The following is a 24142-nucleotide window of genomic DNA, read 5'->3' as shown; positions in this document are numbered from 1 at the left end:
TTCATACTTGTAATAGCAAGTTAGTAGCAGTTAAGTGATGAACTGCAATTATACTTTGTTGAGGAAGTGTTACAGACAAGACAGTTTAACATTAAATAGTTTAGTAGCAAGTATTCAACAAACCAATGAGTTAGAGACAAACTTTGCCCTCTGAGAAGCTAAATGAAAAAGCAACAATAAAGCTTACAGAACTTAGCTCGTACAATTTGCCTTGAAGGCGGTAGATTGGTTCCCTGAAATAGCAAATTGCAAAAATGAAGTTTTATTTCAGAAACATTTTCTCATTCTTTTCAACTCCAAACAATTAACTTACAAACATCTGTTTATTATCTTTAAAATAAAAGGTTCAGCAAAGTCCTTTATACCAAAAGTAATCAAGTTACAACATTTAATTTAAAACACCGAGCTTTTTCTCCACTTCTTTAGAGAGAAAACATTCACTTAATTAAAAAATCATTCATTTTTTTTTGTGTATTTTTGAAGAGTCAGATAATTGGTCGATTTTCTTTTTATGGGACGCTCCAAAGTGATGATGGTTGTTGTGTTTGACACATGTTCCAGCACAGCTAGACAAGAAGAAAATCTCTCCTCAGAAGGAAGAGACTAGTCTTTGAAGCCATTTCAGTGTTTAGAACTTTCAACTTTTTTAATTTTAGTCCAAGCCACATATTAGATCAAAATTGCCACTCACATTGGTCAGGCTGTGTGGGACCATCACATCCAAGAAGTTAATGGATTATTTTAACTAACATCTCAAAAACAACTCGAAATTTTTAGTGGGAGGAAGAGATCGTATTTCTATCCCCAAAAAGATGACTATGTTTTCAAAAAAATGCTAGAACTCTCATCTACAACTGCAGAATAAGAGACTTTCTGAAATGTCAGGTTTATCACCTGAGGGACCTAAACTCAGAGGTCACATTTGAAAACCTTGACCTTTCACCTGCTGAGAACTGTTTGACCAAATTGCACATGAAAACATGAGGAAGACATTCAATACTGGTAATTATTTATGCAAAATTTCCTTGTCTTATTTTTACTAGAACTTTTTATTTCCTTTTAAAAGTATGTACAAATTCCATAACATTTTCTTTCTGTATGACTTTGCAAAACCCTCACAGTGAGCAGAAACCCTCGAAGTTATAGCATTTTCATTATTTTAATCTCATATAAAAAAGAAGACTGATCCTATGAAGTACTGAGCACTCCTGGCCCACACAAAAGCAAAGAAAGAAGCAAAAGCTCAGGAGTACTTAGCATCTTGCAGAATCAATCCCATATTCTTATGTGATAAAAAGAAACAAAGAAGTAATTTCATTAATGAAACTCAGAGAAAATGCTCATTAATCTGAGACCATCAACCAGTTACTCTTTGTTTACTTTGAGAAAGGCCTGTGGTACATAGTCAACATCTTCATGAAATCAGCTGAAAGTTTTCAGAAGAGGTAAAGGCAAATCCACCTTTGCTTGCTGAATTGCCCTGTCACTGCTATTAAGCTGTGAACACATAAGAACTAGTAAAACAACTATGACAAAGCACACACAGGCAAGTACTCACCAGCGTTTTGGATTCTGAAATTCACAACTTGGCAGTTAATGACAAAATACATTGATGTATAACATGAAAGATTCAATGCACTAAATGGCATGGAATGGGAGACACTAACCAGCAGTGCAAGCAGTAGAAGAAATATTAAACAATAAATAGAGATAACAATGAAAGTCAGGTGGCTCTGAAAAATTCAGTAAAACAAGGTGATGATGACGCATTTTATGTATGTTTGAAGCAGAAAAGGTAAATGATACACTTACAGCAAATAAATGCAGCCAAGAAAAACCACACAGTTTGTATTAACTTGCACATGCCATTATCCATTCTCTGTTAGGTGCCTACCTGATTTCCCACTGCACTTTTGTTAACCTGACTGCTTCTTTGTTGGGCACTAAGGGAAGCAGAGGAAAAGAGTTATACTGAAGAAACTTGAACTAAGCCAGTTCCCGAGGAATAGATTTTAGCAGTAGTAGTTACTTCTGATTCCAGCACAGAAAGCTAGAGTAACAAAGAAACACAGCAAAATCATTGCATATATGTGCATATTTCAACTACTTTTCTTACAGTATAGGAGCACCTGCTTAGGACAGAAGGGACGTGCACAGCAGACAGCTCCTACTAACCATCTCCTTTGTAACAACATCCTACTTGGATTGGTAAAGGTTACTAAAAGCACAGAGAAATTATGGCTCATGTGGGTAACTTGGGAAACATTAGCCTCTATAAATATTCAAAAGAGACAAAAAGCAAGCCGTTTCTGTTATTCAGCTCAGCACAACAAAATCCTCCCCTGCTGGAGGCTCCTTAATAACTTTGTCTTGACAGTTTGTTTTGGATATTATTCTAATATTTATATGCACTTCGAGGGTGTAAATACAACCAATGGATGAAGCCATCACAAAGCTGGTTCAAAAAGCTGGAATCTTGTAAGAATAGAAAATATTTGAAATTCAAACATATTTTAAATATTTTTCTCAATTCTCAAACTCTGTTAACCCCAGTTCCAGAAACAAAACACACTCCTGTCTCAAAAACATACGAGTTGCCGTTAATTCTAAAGCATTTGCATTATGTGGTGGTTTGAAAGTGTTAGGCCACAAAATTCAAAATATTGCTGGAAAGGCAAAAAACGTGTTCAACCAGCAGGCTTTGGCTACTTGACCACCAGAGCGGCTACTGGTGACAGGAAGTTTTGTTTGGATTAGGTAATATCATTTCAGCAGGCATTCATTAACTGAAGAAAGAAGCATACATATTAGATCAGTTACAAACACTGCCCTGAAAGAGTAAGAAAGAAAGATGTGCTTGGATTACAGCCTATGGGCCAGCCCTACAACTGTTCTGTGCACAGCTGCTGTTCCAAAGAACTCCTGAAGCACCAGACTCAGCCCTGTCCCAATTCTGATCCTGCCTGTTGGACCACACTCTATCAAACCAGCAGCCCACATGCTGTCCGTGAGAAGATCCACAAGGATGTTTATTCCATGTGCCTGTTCACTGGGATTAGCTCTCAATCATCCAGATCCTTTTGGCCAAATAACACTGCATGTCTCTACTGCATTGTCTGAGTTGCATAAGCTTTGATGCATAAATTATGATTAAATAATGTGCACACAGAAAACACAGCACTAACCCTTGACCAATTCCTATCTGTTGTTTGAGAAATACACACGAGATGCCTTTAGGAACCCTAATTGCCATTCTTTTGGTTTGGTTTTGTTTTTTTGCTTTTGGGTTGTTGTTGTTTTTTTTGTTTGTTTTTTTTTTTTTTTTTAAATTTTATTTTATTGCCTTAGGAAAGCTAATTAGACCACTAACATCATACTAAGAAACCCATGCCTCTTAGAAATAGCCCAGCAATTGGTCCTCTATTTACTGTTCTAAACGAAAATTACTTTAAGTAAATTGAAGCATGTAGCTATGTCTGAGTTACATCAACTGGAAACAAACTCAGTCACAACATTTTACCACCCATTCCGCTAAATGAGACAAACATAATTCTCTAAGATTTCACAATTTTATAACTATGCAAAGTTGCTCTAAAAACTGGCATTCTTAAATCCTTCTCCAGTCAATTCACAAGAGCACTGTACCTGCCTTAGGCCCTGCAATGCTGCAGGGTAGTTTGAAATGTCTTGTGCTCTCACATCCTTATGAACAAGGTTCACAGGACTAACACTTATAAAACACTGCAGTCACAGGAGGCAACTGGCTAGAAGAATCAGCATAAGAAAGGAAACACTAGGGAATCTGAGGAATCTATAGTCCAGGATGTTTAGATACTGCAGAAGCCCATACACTACCTACACGTTATTTAATTTTCCAGTTCTAACACAATTGCTATAACAATAATATGATTACAGTTTAAAATGTGTATTTTCTACTGTTTAGGTCATAAATTAATATATTTTACATTTTAACTTGTTCTTAGTTATGCAAATTTTCTCTTCCAGTTGAGCACAAGTCAACAAAGATATTTCCCTTCCCATTACCTTTAATCTACAGAAACTCTTGCTTAAGTTTATCAGTGAACTTAAGCGAAGAGCCATTTGTTATCTGTTTATATCCCACACACAGCAGCTGGGGATTTCTAGATCTCAGCTGGCAAAAGAGAAAGTAGCTTTCCCAAGAAATTGAATTCATGCGTTGCAACTCCTTGGAAAAGATACAGCTGTGAGGGCCACAGACTGAACTACAAGCCCCAGCAGCAGCATCCATGAGGGTGATTTTTCCAGTGGAGAAACGTAACAAAATAGCTCCAGATATACCTGTCACTCCAGTATCTAAGACCATAAAACATGGAATGTTCCAACTAGACACAAGGAAAAGCCTTTCCACAGAAGGAGAGGCAAGCATTGGAACAGACTACGCAGAGGTTGGAGAATCTCTGGTTTTGGAAGTTTTCCAGATCTGATTGGACAAAGCTCTGACTAACCTGGTCTGAACTCAGCATTGACCCTCCTCTGAGCAGGAGGTTGGACTATGAGATTTCCCAAGGTCACAACATGCATCATGAATATATATGGAGTGTTTGTAGCAGGCTTTTTCCTGTCAGAAAAAGATGAAGTAAATAGCAGGCAGGTTGTTATCTTGACCTCTAGAAGGCCAGCTACCATTCCTACAACATCCTGCCATTTGTCAAGAGAACTGATAAAGGTATCTAGGACCTGCTAGTGATTCTAGAGAAAGTTGTTCAATCCAAACATAAACAGTGCCTGGCTTTGCCTTCTCCCCTCTCAGCTTACTGAACTACATGTTTTAAACCTTCAAGGCATACTGCCAAAGATGTAGACCTTCCTTCTCAGCGTTAACTAGAATAGGCCGTAGTGTAATACGTACTGTGGTGCCAAACTTTGCTGCCAGCATCCCACATGGATGAAACCTGTTGTGATTCCAAGCACTGTTATGGCAAATATGGTATGAATATGACTGAAGGAACATTTATTCTTCAAAGAGTGAAGACATCTTTAACGTTTTTACTAGTGTCAAAATGTTGGTATGAAGTCCCTGAGGCACAAATTGCTAGAAGCTGAGGGAGAACATTCTGGAGAATATTCTCACAGCCTTTTCAATTAAGCAAGGAGAACGTCAAACCAGGCCCCGAAGGGCATTCTGCTACTATTATTCTCTACAGCCAAACAGCAGGCACACTTCTAATTCAGTGACATCCATTAGTCTGAGCAAAACTGTTTCACACAGAATCACAGCTCCCAAAATATGCATTAGCAACAATGTGGAAAGACCACCAATATTATACATTTCTGTGGTCCTAAAATGGATACAGTGAGGGCATCAGCTTGCCAAAGATGCTTCCTGAGTCACATGTGATTCCAGACCAAGACATGAGCTCCAGATTCAGTGCAACCAGGCTTGTGAACTGGGGTGAAGAATTTCCTATAAGTGGGACAGAGTTCACTACTGTGTATCCTGGGAAAGAGCATGCTCTCTTCACTGATACACTTCCAGACTTCTGTTTTGAACTTAGTTTAAAAAAAAAAAAAAAAAAAAAAAAAGACAGTGTCTTTATAACAAAGACTTACTTTGCAAAGCCAATGAAGTCTTCATGGTTGGTATTGATGTAAGAAACCTGGATGTCAATCAGCAGCAGCACCTATTAGGGGAGACAGGAGACGAAAAAAAAGGTGGGTAAGGTAGAGGAGAGAGATTTTGGAAAAGGACAGGAGAAAAGAACTGAACTTTCTGCATTATTGAATATTACTTTCATAATTGTTCAAGCCAAAAGCAATAATATTTTCTACATCCCACCGCTTCTTTTCATGTGCTTGCTTAATAAGCTAGACTACAGAAGAGCTATTCCCTCTTTCTATTTTTTTTCCTGACAGATCTAATGTTTTTACTATCTTGGCCCTTGTCCACTTTATTAAGATCAATCATACATGGCCAGAGAGCATTTAATAATATAAAACATAGATTCTAACTCTACATTTTAGAAGTTAAGCAAAATTCTGTCTATTTATAGCATTCCATCTAAGCCAGCAAGGAACACAAACCTTAAACCTATAATCAGGGTACTTACATCTTCTTTAGGTACTACACAAAATAGCGATAGGTAAACTAGCCCTGTCCCAAAAAATATGCAGTCCAGGTACATTTGCTAGAGAACAGTGTTCTAGTGCACACATCTGGCTTCAGAGATAGACTAGTCAATGAAACAGAATGAATTATTTCTGTACTTATCACTTGCCAAGCCTTCAGTAGCCCAGAGACAGAATTTGATTCAAACTTGATAATCTAACTCAGGAAAGAACTTGCTAAGATACTAGAGAAAGGTCGTACCCACCCCTGAAAAAATTCTTGAACATTCATGAAACAGCACTTCCCCCCTGCTCTTTTCAGAATTTCATTTATCAGCAGGGAGCATGTAAGAAACCTATTGCTACCAAATGGTAGCATTTGATCTCCTCAAAGCGTACAGAGTTATTTCTGTACAGCTCCTCAAACACAGCATCACTCTCAAAGTCTATATAGTTTCCAGAAGGTATTAAATGCCTCACTCAGAGCAAAAGACAGTGGGGATTTGGGTCTAGCTCTTACCTCTGAAATTATACCCACTAATGTTTTGATTTATTAATGATAACTGCTAACAGCATAAATAATGATGTGAATATGTGACAATAACCTATTTGGTCAATTCTTGGCATTTATGGAAAGCTGGTATTTTGTACTTTGTTCTGGGAAATTGCCAGGTATGTGCACACAATGAAGAATGGAATAATGAGAGAAAAGACTCAATTCTAAATAAATTGTATCTTCTTCCAAATTTTGAAATAACTGAATGTGCTAACTAGAACTCCAAGTACAAGCCCAGCAAATACATATTATTTTTTAAATTATTTTTAAGACTATGTTCATAGCACAGATTAAAGAAGCAGCTCCCTAGCTCACACAGGGACAGGAACAGAGAGCCAGGAGAATAACTTAGGAGCTCTGCTAAGCCCTTCTTTCCCAAATATTTCTGTTGTCACACTCTGCACTCTCCAGACAATAATTCCTGTTTCTTCATCCAGTGGATTTTCTCACTTGTAATCTAAGCATTGAAGTTCCTTGGATTTGGAATACTTCTCTAGGTGATGAATGTTCTAAAGAGGTTTCTCTAAATTTTTTTTTTTCTTTTAGAACTTCAGGGAAAGCAACAGTCAAAATATATACATCCATGAGCCTGGAAAGTTGCTGGTTAAAACACACTTGAATTTCTGAGTTTAAAATACCACAACCTAAAATTATCAACTTGATAGCAGTCCCTGCTTTTTAGAATAGCTAAAGGAAGAATATTTTTCTTGTTGATTTCAGAATCCAAAGGAGAAATTAATAATTTTCAGATTTAAGACACTGCCTTTCAAAGCACACAGTAGCCCTCAGGGGTCAGTTCCAGTGGTTCTACACTATGCACCTCAGTAAGACTGTCAACATGGCCAGAGACAGGCAGGGCCCAGTTGCTCAGCTCAGCCTGCGTGCTGATGCTATTGTTCAGCAACACAGAACTTCACCAGCAATGCTTGACAGAGCTCACACATCCACTACATGGCTTTTCAGACCTGCAAGTATTCCAGTACAATTGCTTGCAGGCCTCACTAATTAGAACATGGGATTAGTATGTTAAAAAAAAAAAGAATGTTCTGGAAACAAAGTAGAAAAAAAACCTTTGGTATTTCTGAGTGTGTTTGTTTAATCATTAACTTATTTCCCACAAATAGCTGTTATAGCACAGCTAAGAAGTTAGCACACTGTGGTACAGGAGCAAGCCAATGCTACTTTAAATCATCAATCCTAATTTCAAAAAAAAAGATCAGGATTTTCTGTAACAACTCTAGTTTCCTCTGTCAAATCTCAATGGTTGAGGAGCAATTTCTCTCCCCTTCTGGAAGCGTGCAGCCTGCTGAAAAAAGAAATGAAAAGAAATGCTTCATCATCTTCCTATACTTTGTACGTAAGAACTTTCCTTCTCTGCACATCTTCCCAAACTGTTAGATCTCCTATTTATTCTCACCTGATCCTTGGTCTTCTCTTCTCTTTCACGAATGTAGCCGGCAACAATTCTTTCTGTTTCCTCACACAACCTTGGATATGTTGCCAACTGAAAAGCAAAATTAATAGAAATTTACACCTGCAGGGTGTCTTTAGTATAATAGAGGAATCTCCAGTTTTCCTCTTTGGAGGAAAGCAATTATAAATGCTTGAGCTAAAAGTTAACTGCACATTACTGGTCATTTTCCAGAGAAACTAGAGTGACCTAACCCTTGAATTGTGTCTGTGCTTTGATCCATGGAACACTGAAAAAAGACACTTTGGGCATGTGAACCACAGTTTATCAACCTTGAGGTGATATTTCTCCATGCCTCTCTCTTCTCCTGTGCCTAATTCCAGACTGGCAATTTAAATAATTTCCAAGTTTCTTGTTCTTTGAAGGCTCCACCTTGTGGCAATATCCTTACATCTCAATAACAATACTTCAAAATGTGAACAGCAAAAAAGAACAGTAAATTTGGCCAATAGCAATGAGAAAAGAATCTGAACAATTAATTCATGTGACATATCTTCCAAATTTGGACGAAAGTGGAAAAAAAAAACCTGGAAACGCCGCTCAAAATATTGCAGTGAATCTACTTCTCCACGATCTTTGTTAAAAGACTAACACTATCATCCTTTCCTGTATTGAGAAATAGCTCCTTTACCTGCTCATTTGTACAAAAAAACTACATTATTCAGAAGAATGCAAAGGACATGACAGGCTATTTCTCAACAACTTCAGGATATCTGTGCTCACATGCCAGAACCACTCCTGTACTTACTTTAGAGTCTTATTCTGTACATCAAGTGACTAGATCAGAAATCTCTTGTAAGACTGTAAAATGTAAGACAGGCTTTGTGTTATCATTATGGTACATTTAATGTTACCAGATGTAATGTGGCACGTTACCTTTTTAGTGCACTTCTTGACAGTGTTGATTAACTCTTGCATCACTAGATCCACACTTTTTAAGCAAGGTCCTTTCAGCTTGACTATCTGTTTTTTAACAATGGCTTCAAATGCCATATCTGGAGTAAACAAACCTGTTCTGTGGAGATAACAGAATATGTAAGACAGTAATACAAGCATGATGCAAGGAAGGGTTTTTTTACTGAACTGCTCATATCTTCATTTTCAGAGGCTTACAGCTGAGTAATAACAATCCCTAACACAAACAGCCTTCTGCAGAACTGTATTTGCTCCTTTCTTTTTAAAAAAAAACAATTTATCATTGTGAATAAGAGTACCGAAGGAGAAACATGCCCTACTACTTGAAGATGACTAATAATTCTAAAGAGTACTGATATAATGCATTAAAGCCTCTTCAGCAGTGCATCAAACCTTACATAAGGGATAAATGGCATCCTCCAACCTCAGCCCTTTATCATGGCCTAAAATACCAGTTTCCCCACACCTTTGGAAAAACTAGGTAGTCTATTTCATGTTACTTCCTCTGACGAGATACATTATTCAAATAAGGTAGAAATAGACTACAGATGATCTGCATAACATTCTCACTTCATCATTTGCTGATGCAAAATATTCCACTGATCCAAGGTTTCAGGGCTGAGAGCTCACCAAGTCACCTTGATAACATTACTGTAAGAGTAATACAAAGCACATTTTCCGAAATAGTAAGAACAATAAAGCTTGTAAGCAACGCTTTCAAAAGTGGGTAGGAGAAGGTTAAAACCCACAAATGAAGAAACCAAGCCTTTCTGTTGTCAAAAGAACAAATGTATGGGTACATATCTGATAAAGTGTCTCTCCAAAACAGACAGATCATTCCTAAGTGAGATAATTAGGTCATTACAAACCAAACACCTCCTCTTCCCAAACCTAATAATAATACACTGCAGATATATCCACAGAGTGATATCTCAGCCAACTCACTTGTGAATCAGCCATTTCAAGAAACATCTGAGAATAAAGGAGAATAAGATAGTGCAAGAAGTATGCTGCAACACAGGCTGAAAGAGGTTTTTTTCCCCCCGTATCAAGACACAAGTTTTTCCTGTAAAGCTTATGACATTTCAGGAATACAGGCTCAATGGAACTGCAGACACTGCAAAGAAAACCAATTACTTTTTTTTCTGGTAAAATAATTTTCCAGAATTTCCAGGTAAATGAAACTTGTTCAGGAAAGCCAGCTATTTGTCCCAAAATAGCTACCTGAAAAACAGAAGTATGAAGGAATGGAAGAAAAAAGTCAGCTGCTAGCATCAATGAATTAGTAATACAGTTTAGCACTCAGTAGCCAGAGTGTCCACATGTTAAAGAGATCCCACCCTCTATAATGTGACTGGGCTTGAAAACATGAGAACACTTGCCTGATACCATGTATGTTCTTGATTGCATAACTTATTTCTCTCCGCAGTTCCTTCTCATTGAATTCCATCTAGAACAAAAGCGTATGGGTTCATATTAGAGGAAGTTTTTAAATAACACAGAAAATATTACATGCTCCAATATAACCAGAAGACAGGCAAGCTCAACTGGCAAAAAGAGTAATTTCTAATTACACTAAACAAAGCATAAGTATTTTAAAGCATTTTAACACTAAGGCTACAGGCAACAGTAAAGATAGCTGAAAATTATGCACCCTTCCATTCCAGATATACCAACAGCTGGAAGGATTTTCCAGAGCATCCCAAAAGAGACATGAGTTGATAGAGTTTCCAGAAACAGCATTTGGAAGATGCAACTTTTTTTTTTTTTTTTTTTAAGCCTGGTTTCCTAAAGTGGTGCAACTTCTGTGATTATGTTCTGTTTATCCTCACCTTCCCATCCTACTGTTTTTCAACCAAATTTAATAGAGGAGTGGTCTCAGTTGTGAAGTTGTAAAGGTGTTCTTTTAGTTTCTTGAAAGCCAAATAGCTGGAAGTTAGTGTTGTCACAAACAAATGGGTCATTACCAAAGTCCAACTTATCTGTTTTGTTGGACTGCTAGTTGACCTACCACATTTAAACCCTGGAGCCAGCCACAGCCCTGTCTGGTTCCTACCCAACTGAATGTTAGAGGATATCAAGGCAGTTGAACATAAAACAGGTGGAAAGGAAGCTTAGGAGAAGTGTAAAAGACTGGGGACTAGAGATACACAAGGGTTCATGCTGAAGGGAAGCTGCAGTCACTGCAGTGAAAGGAAAAAAAAAAAAAAAAAAAAAAATCACAGAATATGTAACACAAATTCATAGAAAGACAGGTTTCATTAGTTCACACCCCATGGAACCTTCATTTATTCTGTTACCTAAAGGAGAGGTAAGCAAGAAAAGAGCTACCAAGAGGAGAAACATCATCTCAAAGCACCAAATTTGCTCCTGCTCCACCTCCCACTATGAAAATGTAGGGCTGAAAGCTGGCTTTGGTTAAATGCTGTGAACACATAGAGTAGAAAACACAGAAAATGGCTATTTTTCATAACTCTAATTTTGATAGGTATGAGATACCTGAACACAACAACTTAAACTTACCAACTATAGTTGTTCCCCTGTCCCATCTAGCCAGAAGGAAGATGCCATTTGTGATAAAATAATAAAAAAGCTTGGAAAATAGTAACAACTGGGATTATAATTATATTTTAATTACTAGATTTCAGATTTTTTAGCACGTCTCAGTATCTAAAACTAGAAATTAAGTCCAATGTCTCAATTATCACTTCATGCCATTTCTTCCACAGTTAAGAGCATGTTCTTCTAATCAAACTTTATCTCCACTTTACTCCTGTCAATATGTACATTAGAATACATAAATAAAACACAAGCACACCAGCAAGATGGATAAATACCTTCACTAGTTCAAAAGGAAAACGTTCGTGGAAAATACGATTGATTTTGGCACCTCCTGAAAGTTCTAGTGTATCAACCTGATCTCCTGATCCTTCAATTCTTTTTTCAAAGTCCACTGAAAACTGTTGTACCATCCTAAATTTCAAAGGGGGAGGAGAAAAAAAAAAAAAACACACACAACCATGTAAGCATGTCAACTACCAATTTCAGTACTATGTGACTACTAGTGTCTTATTAAAACATGTTTAGGAACTGACAGAAGTTATCTATAACAACAACTCATTTAGCCAAGTTGCCAATGCATAAAATCCACACCTCCACACACACCCCCACACCCCTCCTGTCTCACAGGACATAGATAAGTATATTATTTTCTTTCCTCATAAATGTTGGTTTGGGGTTTTTTAAATACTGTTTATGAAACTATATTAAAGTCAGCATATATAAATGCAGCAGGGTACCAGGTTACATTTGTGTTTTATCAGTGATCACAGATTTGTAAATGCTACCATTATTTATTACATAAAACTTTAAATTATGTTTTTTAGGAGAAGAAAAAGTGATAGCAGGCTTTTTAGTAGGGTAAGCAACTAAAAGTCTAAATGTTGAAGTTACAATACTTACTATATTTGAATAGAAAAGCACACCCATATTTAGATGCTGTTACAGAAACTGCAGAGCTCAAAGGGGCAGAGCACCACAAGCAAAAAACTCTAATTTTATGGCAGAAGGTACTATTTGCAGAGAGCTTACTTCTCTACAATGTATTTTATTTTTTTACATAACTACAGGCATTTGGTCATAAAATTTGAAATAACAGATTCTGCCAAGAAGTAACATTTCATATCAACTGTAGATAAACCTCAGATACCTATATGGTCAGGTTAACAGAATTATAGAAAGAGTCTAAGTGTAGGGTCCCAGACTCAATTTTTGAAGAGGATTGTAGAAGCTTAAAATCATCTTATGGGGTGAGGTGAGGCAGATTTTTTTTCTTTTATATGCAATATGGAACTTGTTCCCAAGAACTGGAAGAAAGGGTTTTAGTTACATTACTTTCCACACCCCAAAAGAAGAAAGTAAGAATTTTTACCAACAAAATAATTTAATTTCTTCTATAACACCTACTTATAACAAAGGAATTAGGAAAAAGAATATACAGAGAAGTATCAAGTCGAATGACATAGGCTGAAATGGAATTCAATTGTTTTTCCTTTAGAACATGTTACAATAGTAGAACAAGCATGAGATACCAGCAACACCTAACAATTCACAACACAATGTGTTTCTAGCAGTTAAGTCACCAAATATATGGAGTTAAAAACAAACAAACAAACAAAAAAAACAACAAAAAACACACAAACAATAAAAACATCTGTGTTGTACTGTCACAGAAGAGTCAGAGGTGATGTTCCTGTTTTTCCAACCAAAACATCTGAGGTAAGGACATGAGGGACTCTTTTGGACACAGATATTGCAAAACCAAAGAGTAAATCAGAGTCTTCACCTGGTTCAGGAAAGCCTCTCTAACTGAGGTGACCATTTTCCCTTCTGAATTCTAGACTGTTAATTACAGCATAATTCCTGTCCAGAATTTATGCACTGCCACAATCCAGTGTTATTTCCATCTATCCCAGAGAACTGAGAAGGCTGAACACCTCCGAAATCAGTCAGAGTAGGAATATGACAACAGTCATCTAAAAGAGCTAGATCTATTCTACATCTCTCTTTTTCTTCCTTTAGATGTTTCCTCTTTGAAGAGGTAAATTTTAATCACGTATGAACACAGAAATGGCTGCTGCAGAGGGTTACAATTAATAAAAGGAAGAGAGAGAAAACAGCAGACCTTTCAGGTGAAAAGGTACACGATCCTGAGTATTATGCATGCCTGGAAACAGACCAAGTAAGGCACCTGCATGAAGCAAAGCAGTGGGTGCCAACTGGGCTTCAATCCCTAAAGCCAGCACTGCCCTTTTCCTTAGGGCTGTACCCACAACAAAGAAAGGGCTCCTACTTCACTTACACTTGATTCAAAGTCAAATGAACAGTCATCTCTGTTCCATCACATTACAATAGTGTTATCAAAGTCTTGTCAGACTTACTTTGTGAATGAGACCCAAACTGGACAGAGACTCAGCAGTGGAAATGCTTTCTAGGTTGGAGTTTTCAATAACAATGTAACTCCAGAAATTGTTGCAATTCCTCTAACAAACAACAACAGAATTCAAACCATGACTTCTTGAGCCCAAGAGAGTCAACATGTGCCAGGTCAGTTTTAACACAGAGGTGGAACATCACGTCACCTATTTTGCTACTAGTTGTCAGATGTGTGCCCAGAGAGGCAAACCACAAGAAAGAGGTTTTCACCCACCCCAATACACTATCATTTGAAGGTAAGAATGGCTGCACAACAGCGGAACAAAAGCCGTATCATGACAGCCACCAACAATAAGTGCCTAGGAGAACAAAGCAATCACACAGCAATATTCTCTGGAATACACTCTCAGTCTCAATAAATTGCTGTTTGTGGGATCCATAAAGCAGAAATTTGTCCTTGTACTTACTAAACTTCCTAAACTAATGTCTTCCTCATCCCCAAGAATTTGCCTAGCTGTTTTCTGAAAGCACACCAATTTTTAGTATCGACTCTTGCAGCAAAGAGCTCTGTGGCTTAGGTGCACATGACACAAAGGACTACCATCTATGACTATTTTTGATCTCGCCATCTTCAAGTTCTTTTGGATCGCCAAGATTTTAATATTGAAAAAAGAAGCATTGCCTATTCTCCTTTCAGACTCCTCATCTTACAGAATTCTAACACAACCTCCTCCCCCCTTGTCTGAGGTCATCTTTTTGGGAGCCTGAAGCATGTGCCTATACAATCAGAAGTAGTGTCTTACCCTTGGTCATTTATGTTGCCCATCTTTATACCTTTTTCTGTCCTGTTCTCTTTCTTTTCTGGGATTACTAAAATTAATTTAGGGAAAACTCTGTTGGAAATTGTAGAGTAGATAAAGTGTTCTGGAACACTGAGCACAGAATTCTTTGGTATTTGCATATAGAATTCTTAACCGTATCCTAATCTTTACATTTAAGCCCATTAGAAAGGAAAAAATAAAACAAAACAAAAACAAACAAACAAACACCAAAAAATAACCCAAAACCAAACCAACCAAAAAACAAACCTATACGAAGTGGAAAAGCAGACAAAAGACTAGACACTCACTGCAACAGAGCTTTCGTTTTTCTGGTTGGATCTTCTGGTCTGAAGTTTTTGTATACTTCTACTTCATGTTCTATAGAAAGCAGCTGGCCCTGGAGTTTGCTTCTGAAGGCTGGCAGGGTATCCCGAATATGATTGGTAAGTTGCTAAAAAGCAAATAAAAGTCCTTTTATACTGTTAATAAAGATGAAAGCAAGAACACAACTATTTCTTTCTGACTGCCAAGCATATCAGCCATGACCTGTGCTAGTTTACCAGTGTAGGTCTTTTTGATCTTTGAAGCAATGGAGACTGTTAAAGAACAATACAATATCCCTTTTGCATACATATTATAAGGAGGGCTTGAAAAACTCCTTCCTCCTCTCACTCACGGATCCCTTTTTACTACATACTTGTTTAGTTACGCATGAAGAAGCTATTACATATGTAATTTGAAATGACCTCTCATCACCAAGCACTGATGCCACCACTTCCATTTTGCTGGTTTTCCTAAGTGTGTTTCCCAATTCTCTATATACTTGTTCAGCACAATGACCCCTTTACTTTACAGTCACAAGGCAACAGGGGACAAGGAAGAGTTTCTGAGCATCCACAGCCCTTTGAAAACAGAGATGGAGGGAAGTGTAGACATACATAATACCTACTTGACACTCTCTCACCATTGGGAAAAATCACCTCTGTGTGATTTCTGCTCCATTGTACAAAGTATACTAAAGGGAAGAGAATTTGCCCTCATATTAACGATTATAGAACATAACCTTTATTAAACACTTGATTTTTGGCTGAAAAAAGTTCTATCACTGAAGACTATCAGTTTTCATTTCTGAAAATATATCTAAAAGTACTGGAAAATAAATTGAAGGAGAGTAGAAAAAGGCTTATCAGATCAGCGTTTAGTTTACCTCACTTACTTTTGCATGTATGTGTTTTAATGTGTTTGGACAGCACTACTGAAATCTTACCTGTGCCGTAAGTTTCTCATACCCTGTGCCCATTCCTAGATTAAAACCAAAGCAGACTTCTTTCCCTATTCTGCAAACCCTCTTCCCAACCCCAATCAGACAAGCTATAAATTAAGAATGTCATATAACAAAATATGTAAACTTATCATAAAAGACAGGCATAAAATCAAAAGCTGGAGTTTCCCTGGAGCACCACCTTGTGGATGCAGAGAAATAGAAATACTACTTGAAATCACAAACACTTATAGGTCCCTAATATCTTAGGGATGAAACTTAAATAGATCTTCCCATATATAATACTCTACACACAGTAATAGCAACAGAAGACCAACAGTTCATACTCCGATAGGTAAATTTATGAAACTGCTCACAAAAAAAGTTAATAGTACCTAAAGCAATGCAAGTCAGGACAGATAAGACAGTCCAAAGGTATATGCAGCTCATGCTTCAGTCTCAAAATTAAGACATATGGATTAAACTTTCAAGAAATAAGAGGCAAAACATCCTAAACACAGACAAAAGTGCAGAATACAAGCAAGTTCTTGCATCCTCCTGAAGACTTTGGTTCTGAGGCACAAGTAAATGCCATTAGCATTCTTTTTTAGCGAGTCCAGAGCATGCCATAACCTGGATGTCAAGTTACAGATGCAAAATCACTGTAGCAAGAAATTAAGCAGGCCAGCCACTTAGTTTCCTACCTTAATCAATAACTTTTCTGCTGTTTCCAGCTGCTGTCCAAAATGGACAAAGCCAGGCTGACCTGGTCTTTGTCTATTCCAGACTATTTGACAGTGAACTGGAAAAAACACTATCAAGTTTGACCTGTAGGAATGCCAAGAACACTGGTCAGCTGATAAACTAAGTTTTAAAAAAAATAAAATAAAAAACAATCATAGCATCACCAGTAATTTTAGAAAGGCAGGCATGACTTGATCTTGTCCTCTTCAAACTTGCTGAGATGCATCATCATTAGGGTCACATGCTATTCAATCTAAGGGATGGTACTATGCAAAAAGTAGTATCAAAAGGCACAAAAAGGTGAAGAGAATTACATACTCCTCCAAGTCTGCTGAAGGCAGTGTCTTCATTAGGACAGTAAGCTATGGGTTTCTCCTCCAAGTAATTGGGAAATAGACCTATATTTCCTGCTGAAGGAAGCTGTGATCTGACAGGGTTTGGCACAGACTTATAGAAATAAACCAAAAGTCTGTGCAAGAATAGAGGTAATGTGAGCAGTGTTCTAATTCTTGTATTTGTCATTTATATCATTAGTATACAGTACACTGTTTCTATTAAAAACTACAATAAAGTGTAGATTTTGAGGTTAAAGCACAGTCATAGAGTGAACCCCTCAGGATACATACTAAAAATGTCATAAACTTTTTTTTTTCTTTTCCCCTAGTTTCTAGAATTGAATTCTAAAAATTCCATTAAACTAGAAGAAATGTCATAGTAAATGAATAGGATGGTGTGCTTCCAGGAAAGGAGACAAATCTTTTTTCATGTTCATATTCAGTATTCAAGAGAACAGGGGAGTGCAGAGCTGTCAGTACAAGTCAGAAACTGCATCTCACAGTAAGTTTTCATATGCTACATGTAATGTACAGCCTTGTTTATTACACTGTGAACATTAAAAAAGTTAAAAGCAAGAAAGAATAAGTGAGGTTCAATGAAAAACATTCATTTTAATAAAGACTTTGTATTGGTCCTTTCACAACAAAGGCTTCAGGTTTTACCTGGTTTAGAACTTTTTGGAGATATGGTGTTCCCATCCGATCTGCCATGTGCCTATATGCTGGGTGGGAAAGGAAGAACTTCCTTTCTGCTAGAAGAGCTGCCTTTATGTCCTTCTTCCCATCAATGTCTTTCTGGCTTCTGTTTACAACACCAATATAACCTAAAACATCAGAAAAACAAGGGGTAAGTCAACGCAGTTATTGCCTGAACTACTGAATTCATATTAAATAGAACTAGGCTGCCTCAGTTCAAATAAAACTTTCCATTTTAGACATTTCAGATATTGTTTACAAGGACTGTAATGACCTTAACAGTGTTTAAATTATTCATCCTGCTTACGTATAAGAGACATACTTCCTTTTAAATCACCGATTCAAACACAGAAATATCTGAAAACGTGGTGTACCCCAAAGACACCACTTCAAAAGCTACCAAAAAAACACAAACCAAAATCAACACACACAGAGAGGTCTACATAGATAAATGATACGATATTAGCAAAATATGGGAAAAATTTACTCTCATGTGCTGGACCAACATGCTCCAGGGGAGGAGATGGTGGTCTCATCAATGAATTGCAACCAGAATAAAAATTCTTGGTATTGTTAACAGTATGAGGAACTGTGACAGTAGCTGCCAGAACAATCACGTGGAAAATTTCTGGAAAGGGTCTGAACTTGGTTTACAATGAGATTATCAAAGCTCTGGTGCTTGCTTCTGTCATATGCAAAGAAAAAATTCTTTTGTTACAAGCAACAGCAACCTGGCACAGAAGAGAAAATTGGCTAACAACTTGTGCTGATATTTCTAGCATCCTCTGGAATATGAAGTGTATTTTCCAGGTTCAGAAAACAATTATTTTACTTGCAGGGTATTTTTAGCACAGCCACCTTTTACGTTTGCTGAATAGATAATGGTAAAAGCTAGGAATTCATGAAGTCCAGCATAACCTTTGATTCACCTCCAGGACTCCCGATCACCACCCTTGTTCCAAACCATCTTCTGGATTGCAAAGAATATAGGCAACTGAACATTCTCACCTCTACGAAGAGGGAGTAGTTTGTTTTCTAGAATTTCTCTTGCATCTGTTCCTTCATCCATCAGATCCAATTTTGTGATCACACCAATGGTCCTAAGGCCTGACCAGGGTAGAGGAAAAAGGAGGAAAAAGATAGTGAAGAATCATTTATGTTCAGGAAGAGCAATTATATCTTAGAATTTATAAACAGATATGTCATTTGTTCTCAAAGCTTCTATCACACAATACCAGCTACAACTGCAAGTTATGATATGTCTGGAAAAGAAGGGATCATCGTTGCCAGTGCTGAAATGTGTTCCTGTAACAATCTCTGTAACAAGGCTCAGCATTCCTGTGATTTGAATGTATAAAATTTATAATGCAATTGTCCAGAAATCCCATCAGCACCACAGTCCATTTTGCTAGGCACTATAAAAATTTCTAGATAGACATTGCCCCACTTGCTTGTAAGAGATAGTGATAAAATATAAAAAGTTTATTTACATCATCATTACCTGAGCAGTCCTGAGCTAACTAACAGTAATTGCAACATTGAAAGCTGTATAAGAAGATATATATACACACATCTAAATTATAAATTATATTTCACGAAAGAGTTGGTCTATTACTTCCAACTACATTATTACACCGGAGAACAAAAAGTGGTTACGCTCAACCATGCCTACCTTGAGGGTCCACTTCCTTAGCTAACTTCAGTGCATCTGAGTTGGCCAGATCAGTGTTAGCTGGAGTCACAGCCAGTATCAGACAGTTTTCTCGAGAGATGAACTGCATTATCATGTCTCTGATTTGTTGCTCAATATCTGGAGGCTGATCCCCTACTGGCACTTTAGTGATTCCCGGCAAATCAATAAGAGTCAGGCTTAATACTATAAAGAAAACACAGGATCATAAAACTGGTCAGCACACCAGACATGTCTAAAGAGGTCTACACATCTACAGCTGCAGACAAATTTTAGTCACATAAAACTCCACTTAATTACCTTTATAGATATATAAATATTGTCAGTGGTTCAAACAAAATGCCTGACAATCTGAAAAGTACACTTGTTTCCCTGCTAGTCTTTCATCTCTGGATTTATTAGTACTGTTTAATCTTCTAAATGTTACAACTGGCATAGGAGAATGACACACTGAATATCCCTGAAGGCTCTTAGACAAATGAACATGGCTTTCTGAACTTTCTCTACCAACAGAAGCACAGGCAACAGATCATTCCCACTGCATCTTTCAGATGAACCCAAAACAGGCTTTTTTTTTTTTTTTTTAATATAGTCCTCCTCTGACCATGCTTTCAACAGTGTCTCCAATTAAGAAATTCCCAAAAAAGTCAATAGCTAGCCTAACTTACATAGCAAAATTGTTTTTAAGGGGTTTTGCGGTATGTTGTTGTTTTAGGGTTTTTCTGAGGATTTTTACTCTGTAACTTCTTAAGCAAAGTAAGAAACATTAAAAAGTTTACCCGTTAAGAAAACCTGTTTCGCCCCGGCATGATTTCCTCAGTAAAGGCCACCATGCCAAATAGAAGCATCCTAGCTTGTTCAGCCAGTACTGGGGGTAACAAAGTATCCTTTAAACAAATCAGGAAAATGCAATTCCTAAAAAGGAAACACCTAAAGTATATTTGGGGTCTAGCTAATACAGATAACAGTTGCTGAATTAAAAGACTGATCCTAACAAAACAAAGTAAGAGTATTAGGTAGGAAATTTTCACTTTCCCTGCAGTCAGCATGTTCAACAAACAAGCTTTGAGGCAGGGCATTTAGTTTAGCTCCTCTCCAGTTGGCTATGTCACATCTGTAGAGCAGAGAAGGGCTCAGGGGCGTATGTTTAGAGCCAAGACTGCTCATGGTATATCAAAGGAAGGATCAGCATCTCTTTAATTACCTCTCCTCTTATTTTAATCTTTGTCCTTTGATTCACGATGAAGACATCAGATGAGGTGGTTAGAAAAATAAAGCACTTCAGCCAAACACACCAAACTTCTCCTGTACCCAAGACGGATTCAATGCAAAACATTTTCTCTAGATTTCCTTCATTAAATTGGGCAGATGGTAACCAGAGGAACTAACTTTGATCTATAGTGGGGGTCTACAACAGAAAGCCGCTTCAAACACCATTATTGTCTAAATATATTTTTAGTGACAAAGAACAATAAACATCCAATAAGGCTCAGAGACATAATGACTTTCTAGTTCACTGATCAGTGAATCCATCTGGAGGATGGCAAAAAGAAGTTTTGCCACTAAGTCTCCCATCTCCTATTATTTGTCTTTACTAGTGAGCTACTATCTAATGGTATAGGTACTGGGAGAGAGATTGGTTTCATCCCAATGCAGAGTGAGACTATTTTTAAATCATGAGAATATTAAATGGGACAGACAATCTGCGTATTGCCCAGCTCTCGTGGCAACAGTTCTTTACCACAGAGTGGTTTCATAACTCAGGAAAGTTGAGGATTCTTCCAGATACGTACCCACTTTTGGTTCAGCTCTGTTTCAAAAGGTTTTTTTATCCCAGTGAGAACGCATATAAAAGAAGATAGCTAGATAGACAGAGCTATATAATACATTACATGACAGAAATACATAACATGACAGCAATATAAAGTAGAAAGATTTCACCTACCATGTGGAGAATATATTCTTAAATTAATAGGAATTGAAGAAATGCCTTTGTTCACTCCTGTTATTCTATCTGTTTCTACTTCAATTTCCTGACGAACTTCATCAAAATCAGTAAATTTCCTCCCTTTGCAGTGTAGAAATTCAGCATACTCTGAAAAATACCAAATCTGTATTTCAATAAATAGCAAATCTGTATTTCACAGGCTTATGGACTTGGACACCCACTTTCAAGCCCCTAGTATTCTTCAGATGAGTATGCACAAAAGCATGTCATCATGGATACCAGGAGAGCATTATATATGAGCACATGCTATAGATATGATTGCACAGATGAAAACCAGCCTACAACAAGAAAGGGTAAGTTAAAAAGTCAAGTTGACTGGGCATGATTTACTGCTTTTATCTTTAACATGTCATCATCTGGAACAACCTGAAAGATTCATATAGATACCATTTACATTAATAGAATAAGGAACAGATTGTGAATCAGATTCTGAGTTTTCATCTGATTACATTTTCCAGTGATACATCACTAAATTGAGGAAAAGTAATTCAAGTTCTATAACATGAAATATTATTAGCACTTCTTTTCAAAAACTAACAGTCCACTGATGCATGATTTTAACAAAGGAGTTCTGTACATTTTTACAAGTTCGTAATGAAAATAAGATCACATAAAAACGCTGTAATGTTTTTAACACAACTCATTTCCTAAAAACTTCTTGTAGTATAAATCCAAAGCATGCTGAAGTTTACAAAAGCTTTTATAGATATAGCTGGGATTTTGATAAAGTGGGAGAACACAACTAATTCCTAAGTCTTCAATATCATACAATTTGACCTCTTACCTTAGAAGGGCATCAACCAGGAATGAGGGATAGATACAGTCTAATTTGTTAGACTCTAACTTGACACTAGGTCCCTGTTTCTAGTCTTGAATCCAAATAATGATACTAATTATTGTAACCTTCTGGATTTCCTGCCCTAGAGGTGCATAACGAAAAACATATATCAGGATTTTAAAACTGTATGTTTTTCCTTCAAAGCAGAACACAAAATTTTGTCTCGCGTAGCAAGGCTATAATCAGAAATAGTGACATAAACTGTAATCACAGATATAAACTCACATCCTGCCTGCACAGGGTCTAAGCAGTAAGACTGGAGAAAGGCTGAACAAAGTTGTGTATTTTCAATTCCTTTTATTCAGCAGTCAAGGCCTAACCTCAATAATCTCAAAGTTCCATTTAGATGTCTCTTCCCCAGAAAACATTTCTTGGTAAAAAGCCCTCAAACACCAGGGCAAAGAGTTTGCTTGGCACTCAAAGAAAGAACAGCCATTCAGGAGACCTGATCCAAGAATACAGATTAATAAAGGGCTTTATGTACCAGTACTGAAGACCATTTCCTAAAAGTCATTTTATTACTATTCTTGACAGAGCTGTTAACAAAAAAAGTCAAAACCACACATGAAACCATAACAATAGTTAAGGCAAACTGAGAGCCCAAGAAGGAGAGAGAGGGGTGGGAAAAAAACAAATACCAACCCTTCTGTGCTAAAATACCATTATCCCTCCAGGTGCAAAGTGCAAGGGGGTGAAGGAAACTCACCCTCATTAAGATAAAAATAATACATCTCTTATTTTAAGAAGACAAGATCACCTAACAAAAACCTTCAATCTCACTTTTGACAACTTCATAATTCCAGAATATCTTGTATTCCTTTTTAGCTCTAGAGGCAAAATGACAATGAGTGGGGGTTTTGCATGTTTCATTGTCAACTGTTTATTAAAAAAACCCAAACAAACAAGGAATATTCAAATATTTCAAAGTGAAAGATAATACTGTGCTTTAGCACATTTGAGAATTCACATTTGTAAAATTTGCCATCTCAAAGTTGGAAAATATCTACCTAGTCAAAAAAAGAGCTGACAAGTGGTTCTTATTTTGTCCCAGTTCTTCATGCACTGCTCCTGGCATAAAATAAAATGTATTCTTCTTTCTTACTTTTTATTTTTTCAGTGGTTCATTAGATTTTCTCAAAAAAATATCTTAAAATTCAGTAATTAATACTTGGTGTGTAGCTGTAATCAGTTGACTCACTCAGCTGATAGTCAAAGAAGCTTTTCTCTTTGTTCCACTTAACACTTAGTAACAGAAAGAGTCCCTATGTGAAATGGCTTCAAGGTAATTCAAATTAAAATGTTTGCTTCTTTAGAGCCGTGTTAATATTTATCAATAGCTCATTCCTCCCAGTGACATCTGTGGTCCCACTGGTACCGAAGGGATAGACTTTACAATACTTTATAACCTGTGGTGCCACGCACAGTCTACGGAATAAAAATCCAAATGAACAAGCAGCACTTTGTCTTACTTCTTTCAGCCCTTAGCCTGTCATTGGCAATCATCAGATTCTGACTCAGTTAAATCTGGAAACAGACATATAAAACTAATGAAACAATTTAATATTTTCTCCTTGGATGTCACCTATAATCTCAAAACTAACAATGCAAGCCATACTACGGGTTATTTGATAATTAGATATCTTCAATAGACTATGGGCTTTTTTATTAGTTAATGGTATCAGACAGAATTAACTATAGATGTTCTTCTCCATGATTTTATCAGCAAAATTAAATCCCTCTGTCGCTTAAGAACATTGGCCCAAAGTGAAAACAATTACAGGAAAA

The 24142-nt window shown here is 37.0% G+C and overlaps 1 protein-coding gene across 9 annotated transcripts in view; it reads right to left on the bottom strand.

The window, feature by feature from the left end:
• The window catches only part of DNM3 (dynamin 3), a 186643-nt gene that overhangs the window by 132073 nt on the left and 30428 nt on the right, over positions 1–24142 (bottom strand). For 5 of the 9 annotated variants that reach the window (XM_042804502.1, XM_042804510.1, XM_042804513.1 and 2 more), the window contains exons 3-13: positions 21457–21606; positions 19494–19697; positions 18830–18928; positions 17789–17949; positions 15094–15236; positions 11867–12002; positions 10412–10479; positions 8991–9129; positions 8061–8147; positions 5593–5663; positions 1895–1943 (exon numbers count right to left, since the gene is read on the bottom strand). In XM_042804502.1, the coding sequence (XP_042660436.1) occupies positions 1895–1943; positions 5593–5663; positions 8061–8147; positions 8991–9129; positions 10412–10479; positions 11867–12002; positions 15094–15236; positions 17789–17949; positions 18830–18928; positions 19494–19697; positions 21457–21606 (1307 nt within the window). Of the gene's footprint in view, positions 1–203; positions 234–1894; positions 1944–5592; positions 5664–8060; positions 8148–8990; positions 9130–10411; positions 10480–11866; positions 12003–15093; positions 15237–17788; positions 17950–18829; positions 18929–19493; positions 19698–21456; positions 21607–24142 lie in introns of all 9 variants that reach the window. The other 4 variants (XM_042804531.1, XM_042804487.1, XM_042804492.1 and 1 more) reach the window with 1 other exon arrangement.

The sequence above is a fragment of the Tyto alba genome, unplaced genomic scaffold (genome assembly GCF_018691265.1).
Source record: "Tyto alba isolate M040663 unplaced genomic scaffold, T.alba_DEE_v4.0 Super-Scaffold_1000006, whole genome shotgun sequence".
NCBI lineage: Eukaryota > Metazoa > Chordata > Aves > Strigiformes > Tytonidae > Tyto > Tyto alba.
This window is presented reverse-complemented; position numbering and strand designations above follow the sequence as displayed.